The sequence below is a fragment of the Pseudorca crassidens genome, chromosome 3 (assembly GCF_039906515.1).
Source record: "Pseudorca crassidens isolate mPseCra1 chromosome 3, mPseCra1.hap1, whole genome shotgun sequence".
In the NCBI taxonomy this organism is placed as follows: domain Eukaryota; kingdom Metazoa; phylum Chordata; class Mammalia; order Artiodactyla; family Delphinidae; genus Pseudorca; species Pseudorca crassidens.
The window spans coordinates 12,009,204-12,032,709 of NC_090298.1; the positions used below are offsets into that span (position 1 = coordinate 12,009,204).

The window sequence follows — 23,506 nt, forward strand, 5'->3', positions numbered from 1 at the left end:
ACTGTCACCTACGTCACATTTACCTGGCCTCATGGTAATTATTCTGCACATTGTCATCTATAGGTTTAACCTACCTTAAAGGTAGACCCGGTCTTAATGAAGTTTCTCTCCAGAACATTATCCAGGGCTGGATCTAGTTCCTCCGCAACATCTTCGATAAGCAAGGGCCTTCCAAGAGAAAGACTGTCCTCTAGGTGGTTTCTGAAGTACTTGTGATTTAGAGATGTGATCTAGAAAGAAGATCGAAATGCTGCTCTAAACTGTTTCCATTCTTCACCTTAGCAAACCATCAATCCCTTATTTATTTTTTTTAATTGAAGTATAGTTGATTTACAATGTTGTGTTAGTTTCAGGTGTACAGCAAAGTGATTCAGTTATACATAATTTTTTTCAGATTCTTTTCTCTTATAGGTTATTACAAAATGTCGAGTATAGCTACCTGTGCTCTATAGTAGGTCCTTGTTGGTTATCTATTTTATATATAGTAGTGGGTTTATGTCAATCCTAAACTTCTAATTTATCCATCTCCCCCACTTTTCCCCTTTGGTAACCATAAGTTTGTTTTCTATGTCTGTGAGCCTGTTTCTGTTTTGTATATAACTTCATTTGTATCATTTTTTTTTACACTCCACATATAAGTGATATCATATGATATTTGTCTTTCTCTGTCTGGCTTACTTCACTTTGTATGATAATCTCTAGGTCCAGCCATGTTGCTGCAAATAGCATTATTTCATTCTTTTTTATGGCTGGGTAATATTCCACTGTATAAATATACATCTTCTTTATCCATTCCTCTGTTGATGGACATTTAGGTTGCTTCCATGTCGGAGCTATTGTAAACAGTGCTCCAATGAACATTGGGGTGCATGTACCTTTTTGAATTATGGTTTTCTCCAGATATATGCCCAGGAGTGGGACTGCAGGATCATATGGTAGCTCTATTTTTAGTTTTTTAAGGAGGCTCCAGAGCATTTGACTGCATCATTCCCTTTTACTGACAAGCAAGTAAAGGTTGTATGGCAATGTTGCCTTTTCCTCACCACCACCATATTTGTGACAAATAATCATGGAATAGTTATGGAGTGTCCTTATAAAGTGCTGTATACTTAGTGTGATATAGCTCCACCCTGCTCTGTTTATGAATGAGGGCCCTAGGACCTAACAGAAGGGAGTCTGAAACCTTTGAAAGACAGTATTGGAGAGATCAACAAGAATGCAAATAATGCAATTTTTAGAAATCATTTCTAAATACTAATATCTAAATATTAATAATAAAATTATTTCTAAATATGAAATATTTCTTTATTCTCAGATACTTGTTGATCTGGGTCACTAAAATTGATTAGTAGCATAAATAGACTCAAACCCAGATTACCTGGAGTTCATTTTGGTTTTCTTTATTTTTAACCCAGATCTTCCCTTGAGTCTGTGGATCTATTAACAAAGGGTAGCGAGATGCCTTTGTGACAATAATTCCATTCTGAATGGACAGGTCATCGTTTGGCAGGCCTTGGAGGTTCCATTCACTAATGGTAGGAGCATCAATCAACATCTCATTGAGATTTAGGTTGTCTCCAAATGGAATTTTCCGGGCTTTCATTTCCTTCTGCCAGTCATTTAACAGCAAATTGCGAAATTCTTGGTTAAACGGACCAGAATAAGACAGGAAAGCTGTAGCCAACAACACATCCCCTAAAACGGAAAACGAAACATCACTGAAATACTCTGTGATCAGCCCTGTAATTCTGCAGAATGTTAGAAATGAAAAAAAAGACAACCATTCTTTCAAACGAAATTTCAGAAACCAAATTGTAACCACAAGTTGCTGTGTCTTGTGAATAGCAGTAGCTTAGTTCATTGTTAATGAGTCCACATGGTCCACCAAGTAATAGCTGCTAGTAGTCACGCACCAGATTACGTTGACTCTTGTTGGATATGAGAGGATGATTTCTGAGTTTAAGAGATACACCAAAACCTCAGAAGACAGAGCCTCCGTTCTAAGTGACCTCGATCGATATGGCCATTCACTCGTGGGAGAATTCAAAAATGACCTGATAATAAGAGGTTGAAATCTAATAAGCGTTGCCTAAATGCCAGACCAATATTCATCCTTTTGAAATAGCTGGACACACACACACACACAGAGGAATTTGAAGTAATAGAGTGCTGATAGGTATTCTGATTAAAACGTAAGTTTGCTCACTCCCTATCATAGTCAACACGTAATCTCATTAATAAAGGAATTACATACCTACAAGTCTTTTGGTTTGTGCAGCAAACTCCTTGCTCTGCTCTGTCCATCTTTCTCTTTCCCCTGCCAGTCCCCCGATCAGCGCGGAAGCGGTCTGCATTTTATGTCTGCACCTCTCTGCATCTTCAATCAAGGTCTAAAAACAGACAGAAGCAGAAGAAAACCTTTGTTCAGATAAATGTATCCTGGAGCTCAAAAACATAATTTTAAAACATCATATGTTATCTTCCTTTCTGAGATATGTGAGCCACTTATTCCACAGGAAGCGTTAGATTCCATTTCTGTGGGACTGTCTCAGCCCAGCCTGTGTCTTAAGCCCTATCTATGGAACATAGATGGATTCCTCAGGAGGGACCCTGAGCCAATGGGCAAACCCTCCCCAGAGTTAATAAACTGAGAAATAATGGAGGTTTGCATCATTTATGATTTTCGTATCAAAAAATTAGAAATAAAATATCAACATACATGTTAATATCACATAGCACAACAAAATGTAAAGAAATACATATCCCTACTTAAAAATGAGGAATATTTCTCATGTTAAAGTTCTAGCATCATTACTGCTTTGCCTAACTGCCCATCTCCTTTTACTTTAGGTGAAACTTTAGATTGTCTTCAGGTTGTGGAGTCCTGAAGCTCATTCGCAAATTCCGGCCACACTGACTTAGTAGGTCCCTCTCTGCTGTTCTTGTGTCAGTAAAAGACCTGTAACCGGACTTCCACACACTATCGCCACTCAGGGCTTTGTTCTTAAAAACAAATGGCTCCAGGGGCTTTCCAGGTGGTGCAGTGGTTGAGAGTCCGCCTGCCGATGCAGGGGACGCGGGTTCGTGCCCCGGTCCGGGAGGATCCCACATGCCACGGAGCAGCTGGGCCCGTGGGCCATGGCCGCTGAGCCTGCGCGGCCGGAGCCTGTGTTCCGCAACGGGAGAGGCCACAGCAGTGACAGGCCCGCGTACCGCAAAAAAAAAAACAAAAAACAAATGGTTCCATTTCTCTATGTTGAAAAGACAGCTGCTAATTCTATTTGTAAAAATGTATACTTATGGTACAATAATGGATATGGCTAAAGATTTGGCTATGTGACCAGTCACTGGAAGTTCATGTATAATATTTATATATATTTATATAATGTACATATGTCATATATACGCTAAATGTCTAACAATAGAGGATAATTTACATAGATTATGGTATATTGTGAACAAGAATGCTCTGAAGCCATTAAAAATATAATCATTAAGAAAAATAATCACTAAGTTAAAGAAAAACAGTCATTAGCTAAAAATTCAATTTATAAAGCAGTATGTACTCAATTATCTGCTACAATTTTACATGGATTTTAAATATATGTAAATCAGGCATATGTGCAGATATGAAATGATAAAGAGTAAAATATTTTTAGGCTTCATCTCCAGGGTTACCTATGTGTATTTTCTATAAGGAACATGAATTGCTTTTGTAATAATAACACGATACAGTGTTTTTCAGAAGCAAGATATTTGTTCCAGTTTGTTCTAGTCTGCTCTGTTTTCCTTCCCACTAGAGTTAATGCAGAAAACCCAAAATCCCAGCTGAGAGGTGTACCCACACATCGACACCATTCATATTTGTTTGTTTCTCCCCAAGAAGAAAGATGTCAGCTGGAAGTATAATACGACATCATTTATTTCTGCCTACCTTTAAAACAAACTTTTCACATGACAGATATTTTTAATACGTTATCCTCCCTAAGTTCCCCGTCCCCACTGCCATGTGGCCAAATAAAAAATGGCCAACCCCTCCCCTCCTGGCTGTTGCTTTCTGGAAACCCAGGCTCCTTTAGGGGTTTGGGAAATGGAGGATGGGAGAGAAGCAAATGAGCACACAGGACCGAAAAGCAGATTTTCCCTCCAAGCCTGGCTAGGGGAGTGTGCAGAATTCCTTGCGTTCCGTGGGTAGTGCCCCCGGCCCTCTCTCTCCTAGTGCCCCAGAGTCTGACTAGCTGCCCGGAGGCCCTGTGGAAGCGGACCCTCTGCAAAGGCACTGACTGCCCTGTGCACAGAGCAGCAGGACACACACCCCTCCAGGGACTGCACAGACCTGGTGGTGAGGTTGCCAGTGGTGACCATGAGCTGTAGACTTGAGAGCCCTCCTCTGGCCCCTGCAGTCTGTAACTCCCTGGACTCTTCACGGAGCCCCATGGAGAAAGAAGGAGCAACACAATGACTAAAGGTCAAGTTCACTCCAACATGTTGGGAGCAGGGGGGCACACAGCCAGATTTTGTTTTCTTAATGAAAAACATGTGACATTTGTTGAGATCCAAGTTTTAAAGTTAGAGACACACCTTTATAGTAGCCATTCTTATGTGGTCCCTATAATTGCTTACCTAACAAATAGTGGATATTCAGAAACAAAAAAGCTTATTGAGCGAACTAATGCAAAATTGTTCAAACTGAACCATAATAAAATGAGGCTGTAAAAATATTTTTACGGTATGTAGTAGTGCTTCCTGATATAAGTGAGTGTCTAAATGGTAGAAATTAAGGTGTCTTCCTCACAGTTTCTAAAGTAGACGCTCAAATTGCAAAGTTAATTTTCTCTTCATGTTATGGTAGTAAAATTCATAGAACATAAATAACAAACCCAAATAGGTGATATATAATTACTTCTCTAAAATTTCTGAAAAGCTCTTATGTTGTTTTCAGGAGGCTTATCTTTAAGAGGAAATACCATATATCTTGTATATAGTGAAACTGAAATGTTTATCTAAATTCCCTCATTGGGACCCCTATAAGGGAACAGACTAACAGAGCAGGAATCTCAATCCAGCTGAGTGAGGGCTGAGAAGAGGCAGAGGTGGGCTCCGTATAATCATCGAGGAAAGAACAGAGAGAATCTAGCTCTTATTTATCAAGCACAGGTTTTCTCAGAGGCAGATACAGATTTTGTGAGGCTAGATGCTTATCTAAGCTGGGGACCACTTTAAAAAAATCATTAAAGAATTTTTACAAATACAAAATACCAAAGTGAACATGTAATGAGAATTGGGGAAAGAAATCACTACAAAGTCCTGATAATTGAGAAATTCAGGTACCTTTCCCCTGGGATGTCCAGGTATTCTATCTGAATGCTTACACACAAATGCTTGTCAATCATAATCTGGTTTCCCCTCCCCACAGAACTCTCTACAACTCCCAGTCACCCCAGCATTCATGGGGCCTGTGCAAGTGAGGGGCCAGAAAACTGAAGCTACATTAGGTTTATGTTAAATCTGCCTCTATTACCAGAAGGAAGGAGGCCCCAGTGGAGCCGGACTGAGTATAAATCAACTAAAGAGCTTGCTGCCCAGTGGAGAGGAAATATACGAGCCTTGATTCTGAAACGTGCTAAAGCTACAAACATGCATAGGTTGAGAAGGCTGTAGGTGGTCATTGTCACTGGGACACAGCCACGTGGTCAGGCACGTTGGTCCAGCAGAAAGACCCGAGTAGACATCAGAAGATCAAGGTCTAATCCAGCCCTATGACCAATGCCCATGCCTGGGAGTCCTCCTCTTGTCCTCTCTGGGCCTAAGTTCCTTTCTGTAAAATGAGAGTAAAATAGGGCTTCCCTGGTGGCACAGTGGTTGAGAATCTGCCTGCTAATGCAGGGGACACGGGTTCGAGCCCTGGTCTGAGAAGATCCCACATGCCGCGGAGCAACTAGGCCCATGAGCCACAACTACTGAGCGTGCGCATCTGGAGCCTGTGCTCCGCAACAAGAGAGGCTGTGACAGTGAGAGGCCCGTGCACCGCGATAAAGAGTGGCCCCCGCTTGCCACAACTAGAGAAAGCCCTCGCACAGAAACGAAGACCCAACACAGCAAAAATTAATTAATTAATTAATAAACTCCTACCCCCACATCTAAAAAAAAAAAAGAGAGTAAAATAAAAATATCTACCCTGCCTACCTTGAAAGATTAAATGAGATATTGCTCCAATATTAAATGAGATAAAGTGGGAGGACGTGATTTGAAAAATATGTTAAAAATGCTGCACAGGATGCTGTTATCCTCACCGTTAATAAGGAAACTCAGAACATGCGTCTTCCAGCAGTAACTTCTGTTTTGGCTGAATATCCTGACCTCTCACCAAAGGTCCTCTCGGTGTCCGTTAGAAACAAACTCCAGGGCTTAGCGAGGGAGTATGTGCTGTGTGTGTATGTATGTATATGTGTATTGTATCGTATATCAATTAAATGAATCCCTGCTGGAAACCAAACCCTTGGAGAGAGAAAGCAGGAGAGGAATGAAGGGCTGACCACAGCCAGGAGGGCCTGTGACGTCACCACCCGCCCCAAGCCCCTACGGCAAGAAGACAGTGACCTGCTTTTCGGTCATGGCCTGTTCATACTCGGCCTGCACCACATCCAGCTCGGCTTGCCTGTCGTCCAGCTCAGCCTGGGCCTTCTGCAGATCCTGCATGGCCAACATGTAGCGATTCTCCTGCACCACCAGGTTGGCCTGCACGGGACACACACAGGGTGAAGAGATGGGCAGCAAACCGAACACCCAGCATGTCGGAGTCTGAGAGCTCAGCAGCCACGTGTTAACACCTGTTCTTTGATCCGCCCCTAGACTCCTCTCAAATTGCATGGTGAGGAACAAACCTTAATGTGAACTTGACATGTCTATAAGCAGAAACTTATAATTCATTAGAAGAGAGTCAGCAAATTTTTTCCGTAAAGTGCCAGAGAGTAAATATTTTAGGCTTTTGGGGCCAAGAGGCAAAATCAAGACTATTGTTCAGGTACTTAATTTAAAATTTCACGAGCCATACAAATAGAGGTGGTGGGTTAGATTCAGCCTGCGGACCATAGTTTGCCAATCCCTAAATCAAAACATTGTAATATTAAATGTATATAGGCAAATCACAGAACATTTTAATATTGAGTTGTAGAAAAAAAGAATCTGAATATTTAGAACCATCTGCCTAGCAGGGCTCATCACTGTTAATGAGGATGTTAAAACAAGACAAAGGATGAAACATGATTAACCACTGAATATAAAGATCTAGGTTTTATGGGTGGTGATGGACTTGATAGCATGCCTGTCATTTGCATATATTGCTTGCCATCCAGAAAAGAACAGATACTTGAGCTGTGACCAAATAATAATATTTGCTTTTAGGAAGCTACTAAAAAAGACTCAAAAGACATAATCAAAGCAATATTGGAAAAAGATGAGGTGTAGAAAATAGTCCATGGAATTAAAATCCTTTCAAAAAAAATTTGAAATCAATGTTCTCCCTTTAAGTCTTACTAAAGTAACCCACTAATGTCAAACTACTGCAGCCCCAAAGATCTTGAATATTTTCTAGGACTTTACTCAAGAGGGAGGGGGATATATATATACATATAGCTTATTTACTTCATGCTACAGGAGAAGCTAACACAACATTGTAAAGCAACTACACTCCAATAAAAATAATAATAATAATACGAATTTTTTTAATGAAACTCTCAAAAGCTACTAATCAAAGGGTATAAAATCTTTCAAATCCAGCTGCTCACCTTAGAAGCCATAGGACTCTATTAAGATTACTTAAACTCTGCAAGCCTCAGTTTCTCCATTAAGATATTGAAAAACTACCTCCTAGGATTTGTGAGTGTGTGTGTGTGTGTGTGTGTGTGTGTGTATTACATAAAATAACATATGTAAAAACCCAAGTCTGGGACCTGGCATATAACAAGAGTTTGATTAAATAATACAATAGATATTATTATTTTTATTATCCGTGTTCAATATTTAAGACTCTACTGTTGTTATGTTTTGCTTATGTAAACTAACATTTACTGGTTTTCAAAGAGTGTCAAAGGAGAAATCTCATATGAATGAAACTGAATAGAATCTAAATTGCTACTCTTATAATTAAATTTGTTTAAGTTTACTCACTACTAGAAGTCACTTGGCCCATCTATAGGAATTGTAAGATGAAAGAAGAGCCTCCTTCACTAATTAGTGGTGAAGAGGTTCCCCCAGGAGTTTAAGGAGTGTCCTCAATCCCTCTTTACTTGGAAAGCAGGAGTTCGCAAGTGAAGCCCCTCTAGGAATAAGTGAAGTTAGAGCTCTTGGTCTGTATTTCTTAATATATTGAGCAGAGCTGCCGATGATAACCTGCCCTTTCTTTGTCTTCTACTTCCCTCTAAGCAGTGAATGTGTAGCATCTGCATAACTACATTTATTTTTCTGACAATGGCAATTAGGAGAGACCTGACAAACTGAAGACTCCCAGATGCTGGGTGCTCCTAAGGACATAGGGGCACTCCCAGCACAGGCTTCTCAGAAGAGAAGCATAGGTTCCAGGCACAAGTAAAAGGTCCCCCCTCTGACTGTGTTCCCTTCACTTCCTACTGTAGGACCTATGTCGTCCTGGGACTGGGTGGAGCCTGAAACGTACAGAATGTAAGGGAGGAGATGTCATTGTTCTTATGTAAGGCTTGTTCAGAGCATCCATTATTTTGTACTGGTTTCAGCTCATTTTATTTAAAGCAACTGCAACAAAATAAAAACTCCCCATTGTGAATTCGACTGTAATTCCCTTAAAGACACTTATGTATGCTTACCCACTGGAAATATTTGCAAAGGATGCCCTGTACTTTTCACTGGATATGGTTGTTATAATTCAGTCAATATCAGAATGTCCGATTGTGAGCTATGTTGGAGTCTTCATTGGTCCCCAAATCCGCAATGCCCAACAGGATGACATCAACTATTTGCTCTAAAAATCTCTGAGCCAAATGAATCCCTTCTCTTTTAAGTTGCCCTTGGACCCCAAGGGCCTCCACCACTGAATAAATGGCCCTGATATGGGAACAATGAGAAAATAAAATGGGACTTGCAACTGGATCCCTATGTTCTTTTCATTCTTGATTATTTTTAGCGTGATTATTAAGTTCCTTGGGTAGTTTATAAGTGTACGTGGATTTTAGTTGATGGTTGAGTAAGATCAGACTTACAAAAAGCAAAATAATCAACAAAGCCATAACGTATGAGTTCTGAGGCATCAGTATTTCATTTTCAAGACAGGTACTTGCCTCTCCATCTGCTAAAGACTGAGTGTCACTGAATGCTGGGGGGATGTGGACAAATGAAGCTGAGAAATGCAATTACTCAAAGGGAAACACTGGTATGCTCTCAAATCATTTTAAATAAAGGATGATATTCGGTTTCTTTCCTGAGGGACAAGAGAGGGAGAGGGAATAAATACTATGTTGTCCCTGCAGCCAAGACCAGACACCAGTGACTGTGTCCACCCTGCCTCATTCACCTGAGTCCCTGGCAGGAGATCTTGGACATTGTTGGTGGATCCTATGCTAGAGTTTCCTGTGTTTCTTTTTTTCAAGTTGACATTGTGGGGGAAAAAAGTGTCCAGCAGCCCACAATGGACTTAGTACCCTTGTAGAGAGTCCATGCTTAAGGCTCAGACAATACCAATTGGAGTTGGATTACAGAGAAGAAAGAAACATCCTATGCTCGGCCTGTCTATCGCTAGCTCTCCCCGTGGACTTGGGTACAATAAAACCTGAGGCTTCTGTGTTGCATGAAAGACAAGCCCAGTTGACTCAAAGACCCCCCTGCCGGCACACGTTCTGCAGTTCCACCGAGGAGGCTTACCTTCAGGGGCAACACCTCTCTGTTTATAGAAAAGAAGGAAGCCATGGCCTTGGTCCAGGAACAAAGCCCCGCTACATTCCCACATACACGTTTAGCAGTTTCGATGTTGTAGTCTGCCATCTCAAAGTAAGGATTCAAAAATTCTATCACTTCTTCATTGATTGTGTCTTTGGGGAATTGCTATGGAAGAATGGAGTAATATAAAGTCAAAATACCTCTTTCCATGAAGTCATAATCGCATTATGCTCACAACGCCACTGAAACTGTTAAAACCAAGAATGGATGAATGATATCATATTTTGTTGATATTTCAGGTTATTAGGCAAAAATCATATCTATTTAGGCATATGAAATGGTACATATATTTAGCATTGTATATAAAAATGTAAAGCATATATATTTAGACATAAATATTTAGCAGCAACTAAATGCTTAATGCATTCAGAGGGAGGTTCTATTAAACTCACCTGAAATGTGAAGAAAATAATTTGGACATTAGGCCTTCAGGGTGATGAATTAACTTTTAATCATAGAACTATCAAGATTATGAGATAATTGTTCTTTTCTGGAGGGATAAAATTTTAAAATAGTAGCAGAAATTGATTATGAGGGCCTTCTTGTATTAAGAGAGAAGACTGACCAAACAATGAAATTGGATCTTTGAAAAGTGGTGTTTGATCATCTAACCGAGGATAATTAAATATTTTCCAAGTAGAAAGAAACTTAGCACCTAAATAATTCAAAGAAATAAGCCTTCACAGAACATACATAACACAGAGCAAAACACACTTTCATCCAGACCTCTTTAAATGCAAGTTTCTTTTATGAGACTTGAAAAATACTGAAGCCAGAAGAATATCTGGGAACAACAGAAGGATGGTGGTGACAAAAGGCAAATAGCGAGGTTGCTTCCAAGAGCAGTGGCTTTGCACTAGGTATATAAGGCAAGTGCAATTCCACAGCACATTTTTCAGTGGACGCTTTTTAAGCTCCCCCCTACCCAAGGACCACTGCCATTCCACATGTTCAGTCTGATTAATCACTACCTCCTATCCAATCAAATAGCATGTTATTCCTTCATGGTGGCCCTTATATCACAGAGGCTTCTATTTTAATTATCTGAAATGAGTCTGTATGGCCCACTGGTTTCAGAAGCTATTTGGTGTTATAGCTGCTGTAAGGCGCCTCACAAGATGCTCTGGCCATAGCAGCCACTTGGGCAATGATAAATTAAAAACTGAATGAAAGACAGTGCTGAAGTTACTGCTTGGGTTATGGATGGGGGATGGGTATTCCCAGTTAGTTGTCTCAAGATCTAAATATTAAAGATAAAACAATATAACTGCCAGAAGAAAACACAGAAGCATTTATTCTGCCTTAGAGATGGGCAAAGATTTCCTAAACAGAACACAGAAAGCACTGTAAGGAAAATATTGATAAATTGGACTATACTAAACTTAAGAATATCTCCTTATCAAAAGACACCATTAATGGAATGAACAACTAAGGCAGAAAGTGGGAGAAGATATTTGCAAACATATAAATGACAAATTACCCATATTTTATATATAAATTCTACAAAATAATAAAAAATTTAAATGTACAGGAGATCTGTACATTTAAATGTACAGGCACTTAACCAAAGAGTTCCCAAAGGGCTCATAAACTGATGAAAAGCTTTTCAGCATCATTTGTCATCAGAGAAATGCAAACTAACCCACAATAATAAGACAACACAACAAACCCAACAGAATAGCTAAAAGTAGAAAATGGTTAAGACATGGAGCAACTTATACACTGCTTGCGGGTATGTAAACTGACACAACAATTTTTGAAACCTCTTTGGCACTATCTACTAAGGCTGATTAAATGTATAACCTAAGACCCAGAAATTCCACTCCTGAGTATAGAGCCAATAGAAATGAAAACATGCCCACTAAATGACCAATATTCATAGTAGCTTTATTTATAATAGCCCAAAACTAGTAACGTCTCAAAAATCCATTAACGATACAAGGACAAACAAATTAAAGCGCATTACAGCATTTCACGCTGGTGCTGGTAGATATAAACTTATGAGAAACGATTACTAAATTTTCAGAAATTGTACAGACTTGTTAAATACAGCCATTATTTTAAATTAAATTATAAAAACTTACAATTAAATGTTATTTTGAACAAAAATAATGTATAGTCAAAAGTCATCACCTTCTAATTATTTTGCTACATTTTACTATCTACATTTTTGAGGTCATTTACATTTATTGTATCTACCCAGTGGGACTACCTTATCACAGCATGCTACCATGTACCTCTTCCCAACTCTACATTCAGCAACATTATTTTGGTAGCTTGAAATCAGCCATTGTGGGGATATTTACACTATGAAAATTGGCAAACACTACAAATCAGAGCTTTTTCTTTTTTCTCACCAGAGAACCGGTTGTTAAACATTTGTCACACACTATTGCATATTCATCTACTGGAAAGCTGTGTAGCAATGAAAAAAGGATGAAATACTGTCCTGTGCAACAATAAGAAAGAATCTCACAGATGTGTTGAATGAAAGAGGTCAAAACAAAAGAGTTCATATGATATGATTTCATGTACGTAAATTTCAAAACAGGTGAAACTAATTATTGGGATAAAGGTCAGAATAATGTTTATCTTAGGGGAGATTACTGACTGTGTTGGGACACAAAAGAGATTGCTGGGGTCTGGAAATACAAATCTTGATTTCAGTGTTCATTAATAGGTATAGACATATGTAAATATTCATTAAGCTATACCCTTTTTTTAATTAAATTTTTATTTTATATTGGAGTGTAGTTGATTTACAATATACACTTTAAATTTGTGCATTTTATCATATGTAAATGTTACCTCATAATAAAATTTAAAAGATGCAATACTCAAAAAATTACAATTGAGACTTGTGAAATAAAAATATATATGTACTCATATGAAAATAATATATGCACATATGTTTGGGTTCCTTAAAATGATTTTTTTAACTTTTACTGAAATATGCTGCTGATGATGTTTTAATATGCCTAAAATCTGCCAGGAAAAGCTCTAATACTTACAATGTCTTATATTTGAAAGAGAAATTCTACTCTGAAAAAATACGTAAATATAAGTTGAAAATATGTATGTTGACTATTATTCAGGCTTAAAACAGAAGGAAATTCTGCCATTTGTGACAACATGGATGGACCATTATGCGAAGTGCTATAAGCCAGAGAGAGACAAAGTCTTCATGGTGTCACTTATAATAGTCAAACGCATAGAAGCAGAGAATAGAATGGTGGTAGCCAGGAGCTGGGGGGAGGAAGAAAGGGGAAGATGTTGGTCAAGGGTCAAGGGTCACTTATGCAAGATGAGAAGGTCCTGGGGACCTAATGTACAGCAATGTGAATATCGTTAACAATACTGTATTGTTTACTTGAAATTTGCTAGGAGGGTAGATCTTAAATGCTCTCACCACAAAAAAAAAGGAAAAAACGGTAATTATGTGAGGTGATGGATATTTAATTGGCTATTTATTGGATTTAGTGGATGGATTTTGGTGAAATCATTTCACAATGTATTAACATATATCAAAACATCAAGTCATACACCTTAATTATATAAAAGTGTTATTTATCAATTAAACCCCAATAAAGATGAAAAAAATTAGTAAGTTAAAAATATGTCCACAGGGTAGATTCTCTTCAGAAACGTCCTCTATTAAAGGACCCAGATACTCTAATGAAGTCTGAGTCCCCTCCTAGCCCATCATTATTGAACCACCAACCTGTAAATTCTGTAAAAAGTTTCCTGTGGTCATCAGTTTTAAAGATTCCTGCCAGGAAGGAATTGTACAGCCTTTTGCCAGGTCAATTTTCACTGCACTGACTTTCCTCTGAAACAGCAGCAGCACGCAATCCATGATCCTCATGATGAGATGTGGGGGTCGGCCCAGCGTGCGGACAGTAGCAATGTCAGAAGGCTTGATGGTCTGGGGAGGAAAGGAGGTCATCACCCAATCTCAGACAAGATAAGTGAAAACAAACCTTTACTCTCTAAAGGCTACTACTTCAACAGAGGAAAGAAGGCATTTTTAAGTTTGATGCAGTCATGGGAGCTAGATGCATATTTAATCCCCAAGAAAAACCACACATCCCCCAAAGTTCACATTTTTACAATTCAAAGTGACAGCCAAAGGAGATATAGTGAGAGGCGTGTTCGCGAGCAGATAAGGAGCTGTGACTTCTCTAAAATTGTAACGACAACTTAGCCTCAGAAAAAAACTTACCTGAAAGGAAAAGAATCGTCAGCACTTAAGTAGATTCCAGGGATTCTAAACCAGGAAAACTCCAGAATTTGCAGTGCTTTTTTTTACTCATTAGTTATGTAGGTCAAGAATCTGCCTCTCTCTCTTAAGACTTGTCACCAGGGACTGACACTAGTTGTAGCCTCAGGGCTGCCAGATTGAATAGTTAGAGGTTTCTTAGCTGGGAACTAACCTTTAAATGATGGAACTTGAGCAATAGGAATTTCACTAAGCTCTTAGAAAAGTTCTGTTCCATTTCTAGTACAGAGATTCTTATACAGAAAATTACTTAATAGTCACCTAGACTTGTTGTAGTCGATAACTGTTCTATCAAACTCTTTATGGAATAAACATTGGAAAAATATTAAAGATAGGCATATGACACTGTCCTATTTCTAGGACATAGTGTACATTAATTCCTTCTACGTCTTGAAAAACCTTCCATCCGATTTGTATTGGCATCCCTCCTGTCAAAGAAAGGTACAAACTCCCTTCACATCAAAGCTAATGATCTTTTCTCTGAGAATTGGGACAAAAAAGAAGAAAACCACTGAACTTGGTCATTAGAAATGGAACTATCTACTTTGAAAAGGTTTGTTTCAACACACTAGCATTTGTGAATTCTAGACAGCTGGAAGTGAAGGGGAATTTGTGGTAAAGAACTGAAAATTGCAGATAGACCTTAATTTGAGATGCTTGGCTATAAAAGAAAGGAGAGAAATATAATACCTGCCAATAGGGAAAGAAGGATCAAATTAAAGTGGATATAAAAGAGCTGGACATGCTTATTTCACTTTAGCTTTTTATTTGTTTGTTTTAAAATTTACTTTATTGAAGTATAGTTGACTTACGATGCTGTGTTAGTTTCAGGTGTACAGCACAGTGATTCAGTTATACATATATATGTAATAGTTTGCATCTGCTAACCCCAAACTCCCAATCGAACCTTTCCCCACCTCCCCCTTGGCAACCACAAGTCTGTTCTCTGTGTCTGTGAGTCTGTTTCTGTTTCATAGATAATTTCATTTGTGCCATATTTTAGATTCCACATATAAGTGATATCATATGGTATTTGTCTTTCTCTGTCTGACTTACTTCACTTAGTATGATAATCTCTAGGTCCATCCATGTTGCTGCAAATGGCATTATTTCATTCTTTTTTATGGCTGATTAGTATTCCATTGTATGTATATACCTCATCTTTTTTATCCATTCCTCTGTCGATGGACGTTTAGGTTGCTTCCATGTCTTGGCTATTGTAAATAGTGCTTCAGTGAAAACTGGGGTTCATGTATCTTTTCAAATTATAGTTTTCTCTGGATATATATCCAGGAGCAGGATTGCTGGATCATATGGTAGTTCTACTTTTAGTTTTTTAAGGAACCTCCATACTGTTCTCCATAGTGGCTGCACCAATTTACATTCCCACCAAAAATGTAGGAGGGTTCCCTTTTCTCCACACCCTTCCAGCGTTTATTATTTGTAGACTTTTCGATGTTGGCCATTCCGACCCCTGTGAAGTGGTATCTCATTGTACTTTTGATTTGCATTTGTCTAATAATTAGTGGTATTGAGCATCTTTTCATGTGCCTATTGGCCATCTGTATGTCTTCTTTGGAGAAATGTCTATTTAGATCTTCTGCCCATTTTTTGATTGGGTGGTTTGTTTTTTTGATATTGAGCTATATGAGCCATTTGTATATTTTGGAAATTAAGCCCTTGTCGGTCTCATCATTTGCGAACATTTTTTCCCAGTCCGTAGGTTGTCTTTTTTGTTTTGTTTATGGTTTCCGTTGCTGTGCAAAACCTTATAAGTTTGATTAGGTCCTATTTGTTTATTTTCACTTTAGCTTTAAAAGGGGGAATTTTCAAACAGAATTGGGCTCAATTATGTTAGGTACCCAGGTAAAAAGAGTCCGGGAGAGGAGTATATCTGAAGTGCAACTTATTTCAGCTAAGTATTAGATTCCTGTTTTTTTTTCTGCAGGCAAAGCAATATGGCTGTTATATATAAATACATATTTATATATATTTGTGTCAAGTCAGGTGAGCACTGAGATAGGATGAGACACATTCTTTGCTGTTACCTTATTTGTTGTGTAGATTTACGTGGCCTGATGCCAAAAGAGAGTTTGGATGTACCCAGAACTTTCTTAGTATAAATTAGTAGTACCAGACTTCAAGATTTCAAAAGCTCATAAAGAGGCAATAAAATGCAGACAGAACCAATGAAGGAAATTATTGAAAACCTCTCCTATATACTCCCTCACCTTACCCCTGTTCCCACACATTTCTGCATTGATGATTATGTTGAATATTTTAGTGGTAGAGAGTACTAAATTAGAAGGATACTGGAAAATATTTTATAATATCAAAACAAATGCTAAGCTTTTAAATCTTGCGAAAATGTAAATGTGTAAGAACTGAGATACCATATGCTCAGTTCCTATGATGCTGTTAGGTATCATGAGTTCAATAAAGGTTTAGAAGTTACACAATCATTGTCTTCTCTCTGTTGATCAGAGACTCTCGGTGAAGCCGGAGTACCTTAAAAGGGGCAGGGGGAGGATGAGGTCCAGGATCTTAAAGAGATATCTGCACCCCCACGTTCACTGCAGTATTATTCACAATGGCCAAGATATGGAAGCAACGTAAATGTCCATTGGCGGATGAATGGACAAAGAAAATGTGGTATTTACATACAATGGAATGTTATTCAGCCTTTAAAAAAAATGGAAATCCTGCCATTTGCAACAATATGGATGGATCTGGAGGACATTATGACAAGCGAAATAAGCTAAAAAGAAACACAAATACTGCACGATCTCATTTATATGTGGAATCTAAAACAGATTCATAGAAGCAGACAGTAGAAGGGTGGTTGCCAGGGACTGGAGGAAGAAGCAAATGGGAAGGTGATGGTCAAAGAGTACAAAGTTTTCTACCATACAACCCAGCAATCCCACTACTGGGCATATACCCTGAGAAAACCATAATTCAAAAAGAGTCATGTACCACAATGTTCATTGCAGCTCTATTTACAATAGCCATGACATGGAACCAACCTAAGTGTCCATCGACAGATGAATGGATAAAGAAGATGTGGCACATATATACAATGGAATATTAGCCATAAAAAGAAACGAAATTGAGTTATTTGTAGTGAGGTGGATGGACCTAGAGTCTGTCATACAGAGTGAAGTAAGTCAGAAAGAGAAAAACAAATACTGTGTGCTAACACATATATATGGAATCTAAAAAAAAAAAAAAAAATGAAATGGTCATGAAGAACCTAGGGGCAAGATGGGAATAAAGATGCAGACCTACTAGAGAATGGACTTGAAGACATGGGGAGGGGTAAGGGTAGGCTGGGACAAAGTGAAAGAGTGGTAGTGTATATATAGACATATATGCACTACCAAATGTAAAATAGATAGCTAGTGGGAAGCAGTCACATAGCACAGGGAGATCAGCTCAGTGCTTTGTGACCACCTAGAGGGGTGGGATAGGGAGGGTGGGAGGGAGGGAGACGCAAGAGGGAAGAGATATGGGAACATATGTATATGTATAACTGATTCACTTTGTTATATAGCAGAAAATAACACACCATTGTAAAGCAATTATACTCCAATAAAGATGTAAAAAAAATTTTTTTAAAAAGAGTACATAGTTTTCGTTATGCGAGATAAATAAATTCTAGAGATCTACTACACAGCATAGTGCCCATAGTTATCAATACTTTATTGCATACTTAAAATTTGTTAAGGGGGTAGAGCTTAAGCTGTGTTCTTATCACAAAAAATAGTAATAATAATAAAGGGAGCTGGAGGAAACTTTGGGCATTGATGAATATATCTATGGCCCTGAAGATGGTGATGGCTTCATAGGCATACACTCATCCCAAACTCAGTGAGCTATACGGATTAAATACGTACAGCTTTTTATACGTCAATCTTACCTTCATAAATTGGCTTTTTAAAAGTGGGGTGGGGGAGATGAGGTACCCACCAATCTGAGAGACTAAAGACCCTGGAGGACTTCAAGGATTAAGGAGGACAGTTTAGCCAGTGCAAGGAGGGATGGAGAAAAAATAAGGAAAGATATATCACATAAAACAGTAGCGTGAAAATTGGAAAGATAAAAAAAGAAGACAATATCTTCATTGTCTCAAAAGAGTAGAAATTCTCTTATACAATATGTTGTATATTGACTCAGAAAGCTTAAAGACTTAACTTGGATCAAAAGCATTTAGAAATGTTTCAGGTGGTGTGCTGAGAAGGTGGTGAAAAATAATAATTACATTATCAAGTAATGATGCATGTTCAATTGAGGTTATATAACTTGAATTAGCAGTGGACAGATCAGCAGTGTTCCATTTCTTCAGCCACATTCTAAGCCAGGAATCAATAACATAAGGCAGTAGTTGACTAAGACTAAAGTAAAAGCAATTGTGAGTCCAAAACATCTCAAATTGGGTCTTCCAAACTCGACCAGCCCTTGAAGGTGTGGCCTATTTCACTAAACTCAACATATTTTCTCTGAACCCAACCTCTTTCCTAATTTCACCATTTCTGTTCTTGCCACACAATCGCACTGAGTAACTGTGTTGGAACTCTGACGTTAACGTGGTACGTTAGCTCAGTAGTCCTTTATTTGGATAATTCATATACACACTCAGAGAATGTTGTATCTTACCAACCTACTCCAACGTCCACAATGAATGAGTGAAAAAGAAATATTATTTTAGAAATTTTATGTGACTTTCCCAATGTCACATAGCTTATTGGTTACAGAGTTGAAATGAGAACCCAGGACTCCAGATCACCATTGTATGACACTGCCCATCACTCATGAGTGAGGAAGATGAGATGTGAAGTGCCATGTGCAGTATCTAAAAATCTCAAATAACATCTCCAAGCAGAAAATATGACTTGAAATCATTCCAGTAGAAAGAGCTTTCATCTGAAGCGGTAGAACATTTCCTTGTTGTTATTCATCTTTTCTGCCTTAATCTTCCTCCAAGGCCCTAAAAGGTGGCATCTGTTATATCACAAAGATATACCTGCAAGGCTGCTTCTGCTTCTTCTAACGCTGGCTTTGCTGCTTCCAGCTTTTCCTCAGCAATGGCTTTATCTTTAGAGATGCTGTCAACAATGGCCTGGGCTTTGTCCTTCACCTTCTGTACCTCAACTTTGACCTTTTCGGCAGCCTGTGCTTTCATTGTCACTTCTTTTAAGACCTAATTTAATATAAAACAAGAAAGTACATCAAAAATTACCACAGACCCAGCTGGAAATGCACAGTTTTGCCTTGATTTGTTGATTTTGTCCACTGACACAATTCTTCGTGCATAGAATTAAGAGTATGGTATTCTAATGGAAATAAATAATTTGCGCTTCCATGGTTATAATTTAGTGAAGGAGCATACATCATTAACATTTATGAGCTGGGAATTCAAAATGAATATGGTCCACGTGTCGATGTCTACTCACTGTGTCGGCTTTATCATTGGCCATTTGGAGCTCCTTTTCTTTCACTTCCAATTCTTTGCTCAGGGCCGCAACAGACTCCGAAGCTTCTTTTAGCTTTTCCAATCCAGTATTCATTCTGAGATTAAAAATCCAAGTGGGGAGTGTAAAACGTGTGGTTCTCGGCCACATTTTCTAAGCGCTGGTCTACTGATATATATAGTAATGGTCATATTTGAAGAATAATGTATATACAGTAGCAAACCCGAGAGGGCTTGACAAAGAGAGTAAATGTCCAGGCTGGATTCCACACTAAAGACAATTGTATGTTCTTCATAGACCATGTGTGAAAAGAGTAAGTCTGCTAAGAACACTGCGTGACATGAGGAACGACAGTGTCTAGAACCTGTCTCGTGCAGGAAACATGCTTAACGAACTTTAGCTAAAAGACAATAGACTTCAAATGCTTGAAGTCTTATCATGGAGAAAGGGAAATATATAACCTCTGTTTTTCTAACGAGACCAATGAAATTAAAAGAAGAAAGATTTGGGATCAAGCAAAGAAACAAATTTAAAGCCATCAGAACAGCCTCGTGAAGGGCCCGACTGCCTGCTTGACTCTGAAATAATGTGATCTTAAAGACAGGAGGCCTCAGAGTCATTCAGTCCAATCACCCACCCAGAGGTCCCTTATGTAACAACCTTGGCTGATTCTTGGCTATATTCAGGCAGAAGATATAAGTGTTCAGAAAAGAGCAAGGCAGAGCAGGGAACTAGGGAACAAGCTTCAGTGAATAGGGTTTTACTATGCAGAGAACGTAAGCACCAAGCAGACTTTTCTATCCCAGACACTCAGAATGTGCAGGAAGAAAGAGATGAGTAGAGCGGGGAGGGGATGTCTGTATTCTCAGCTTTCTTCCAGGTCCACGGTTTCTATTATTGTCATTCAATATTATAGAAAGTGGGAGGCCACATGAAAACTTGGCAACATTTAATTCTATTGGGCAAGAAAAAGCCCCTAGCAACCAGGGAATAATCCTTTGAACAAACTTGAGAGGAAGGTTTCTCAGTCTCAGCACTAGTGGTATTCGGGGCTGAATAACACTTTGCCGTGGAGGATGGTCCTGTGCACTGTTAGGATGTTTAGCAGCATCCCTGACCGCTAACTCTTTGGATGCCAGTAGCACCTCTCCACCCCCTCCACCCTAGTTGTAACAAACAAAAAGGTCTCCAGTTATTGCAAAATGTCCACTAGGAGCAAATTTGCCCCTAGTTAAAAGCTGTTGCTTTAAAATAACTTTGTATTTGGGGCTTCCCTGGTGGCGCAGTGGTTGAGAGTCTGCCTGCCGATGCAGGGGACACGGGTTCGTGCCCCGGTCCAGGAGGATCCCGCATGTCGCGGAGCGGCTGGGCCCGTGAGCCATGGCAGCTGAGCCTCCGCGTCCGTAGCCTGTGCTCCGCAACGGGAGAGGCCACAACAGTGAGAGGCCCACGTACCGCAAAAGAAAAAAAAAAAAAAACTTTGTATTTGATCCTCACACTTACCTGTTGGCCAGAGTTTGCACTTCCACATGCTTTTCTCCATATATGAACTTATAGCCCTGAATAAAGGAGAGGTATGATTTGGGTGTCACATGGGTAGAACGTCGGAATCTCTGGAAATAATCAACACACTTCTCAGCTACCCCATCCTGGAAGGAGCCCATGCACTGGACCACTTCCTTCTTGGTTTCCAAACTGCAGTCAATATCATAGGAAGAGAGGAAGTGTTCAGACACTAGAAAGAATAAAGACAACAGCATGTGAAATATGAAAGAGAAATACCATTTTAAAAGTTAACTGTCTTGAGTCACAGATGTAGAAAACAAATTTATGGTTACCAGGGGTGAAAAGAGGCAGAAGGAATAAATTGGGAGATTGGGATTGACATATACACACTACTATATATAGAATAGATAATTAATAAGAACCTACTGAATAATGCAAAGAACCCTATTCAATACTCTGTAATGACCTATATGAGAATAGAATCTAAAAACAAGTGGATATATGTATATGTATAACTGACTCACTTTGCTGTACAGCAGAAACTAACACAACATTGTAAATCAACTATACTGCAATTAAAAAAAATTTTTTTTTTAAGTTGGGACTTCCCTGGCTGTCCAGTGGTTAAGACTCTTCGTTTCCAATGCAGGGGGCACGGGTCTGATCCCTGGTCGGGGAACTAAGATCCCACATGCCATGCAGCATGGCCGAAAAGTAAAAAAAAAAAGAAAAGAAAAGAAAACAAGTTAACTGGATATTTTTATAAACTAAAGACAATTCTTAGGAATGCATGCCATTTTTATAGCCCCAGCTAGGTAGATATATGTCAGCATTTTTGGCCCCAGGCCTATGACATTAACAATTTTATTTTCCCTTTCATGTACAAAACTATAACAGACTTTAAGCCTATCATAATTCTTTGTTTTCTGGTACATGTACAAAGAAGTTTCTTCTACACAGCTGCAGGTTCTGGTCAGCAGCCAGATTGTTTTATGGTTTACATAAGGACAAAAGTGGTACAAATAACTCAGAAATCAGTGCCCACCTGGTATTCATATTTAACAACCCCATTTATTATTTTTTTTAACTCAGAGCCTGCCATAACCTTAATTCCCCCAGGCTCTGATTGCATTTGGCATGTGGAATGTTCATCACTACATTTTTTTATGCCTTGGCCATCTTATTCTTAAATGTGGCAGCTGGCCATCTGTCAATTCTAATTTATGGTATCCTTTAAAAATGTATGAGTAAAAATCTCCTGTTGTAGACCTTTATCTTCCCAACAGTGCCAAACATGGGACCAACTCTAAGACAGCATTTCTATTATAAGAATAGCCCATAAAGTCAGAGCTAATCCGTCATCACATATATGTAGAGTGTGTGCTAAGCTCCCACCACTATGAAACTTGGTCTCCATCCCGAGGAATTTACAAGGGTTATACATAACCCAGTTAAAAATTATCACAACAATCTTTATTCATCGTAGAAGAAAATGGCCTACGGAGTTCCTTTAAAAGTGCTAAAAGTATTGAAAAATGTGCCTAAGAGCTGCAAATACAAATATGGTCAATAAGGAGGGAGGGAAAGAGAAGGAATGGAGTGAACAAACCTATCAGGTGATAGCTAGCAGAGAAATTAAAAAATGGTATCTTCTCACTGTTAGTAATTAAAGTTCTTAATGATGTAATTGTGGGGCAGTATTTACACCTATGTAAATAATAGAGACAATTTATCAGCTTGGTTACAAATACAGTTTACTGTAGATAATGAAAGGCAATAAATTAAGACACTCAGAAGTCATTTTTTCATATGAGTTAAGCAACCACTCTAAAGAACAATTTAAATTCTAGGAAGCTTAAGTCTGGTTATTGGAAACATACAAACTATTCTTGCCTATGACAAATTGTAGGTTTTAACCACAATGGCAGCAATATTTACTATGTGCCAGGCATGATACCAAGTGCTTTACCTGGCATTATGGGATATTCTCAGGGACATCCCCACTTTCTGAAAACTTTCCTGTATTTACCATGTAATGATTTTTATCCTTACATGAACAGAGAGTATCAATAATGGTGACTTTTTCTTTATTTAGCAAGTTGTCTTTTTATGTCTCCAAAAAGTCAAAGAAAACAAAATGGAATGGATTCTAAGTATATTTTTCCATATACCCACAATCTCTAATGCAGGAAAGGTTAAAAAAAGGACCAGTTCCTCTTAGGGTTACCCAGGCCTGCTGAGACTCAGACAAAAGGCCATGGAAAACCCTTTAGTCATCTTCAAT

General features: G+C 38.7%; 1 protein-coding gene across 4 annotated transcripts in view; it reads right to left on the reverse strand.

The window, feature by feature from the left end:
• Window positions 1-23,506, reverse strand: part of DNAH5 (dynein axonemal heavy chain 5) — a 273,570-nt gene that overhangs the window by 44,506 nt on the left and 205,558 nt on the right. For all 4 annotated transcript variants that reach the window (XM_067730386.1, XM_067730387.1, XM_067730385.1 and 1 more), the window contains 9 exons: window positions 21,220-21,451; window positions 19,699-19,813; window positions 19,269-19,445; window positions 13,688-13,891; window positions 9,892-10,071; window positions 6,601-6,738; window positions 2,255-2,390; window positions 1,379-1,695; window positions 75-230 (listed from right to left, as the gene is read on the reverse strand). In XM_067730386.1, the coding sequence (XP_067586487.1) occupies window positions 75-230; window positions 1,379-1,695; window positions 2,255-2,390; window positions 6,601-6,738; window positions 9,892-10,071; window positions 13,688-13,891; window positions 19,269-19,445; window positions 19,699-19,813; window positions 21,220-21,451 (1,655 nt within the window). The remainder of the gene's footprint in view (window positions 1-74; window positions 231-1,378; window positions 1,696-2,254; window positions 2,391-6,600; window positions 6,739-9,891; window positions 10,072-13,687; window positions 13,892-19,268; window positions 19,446-19,698; window positions 19,814-21,219; window positions 21,452-23,506) is intronic.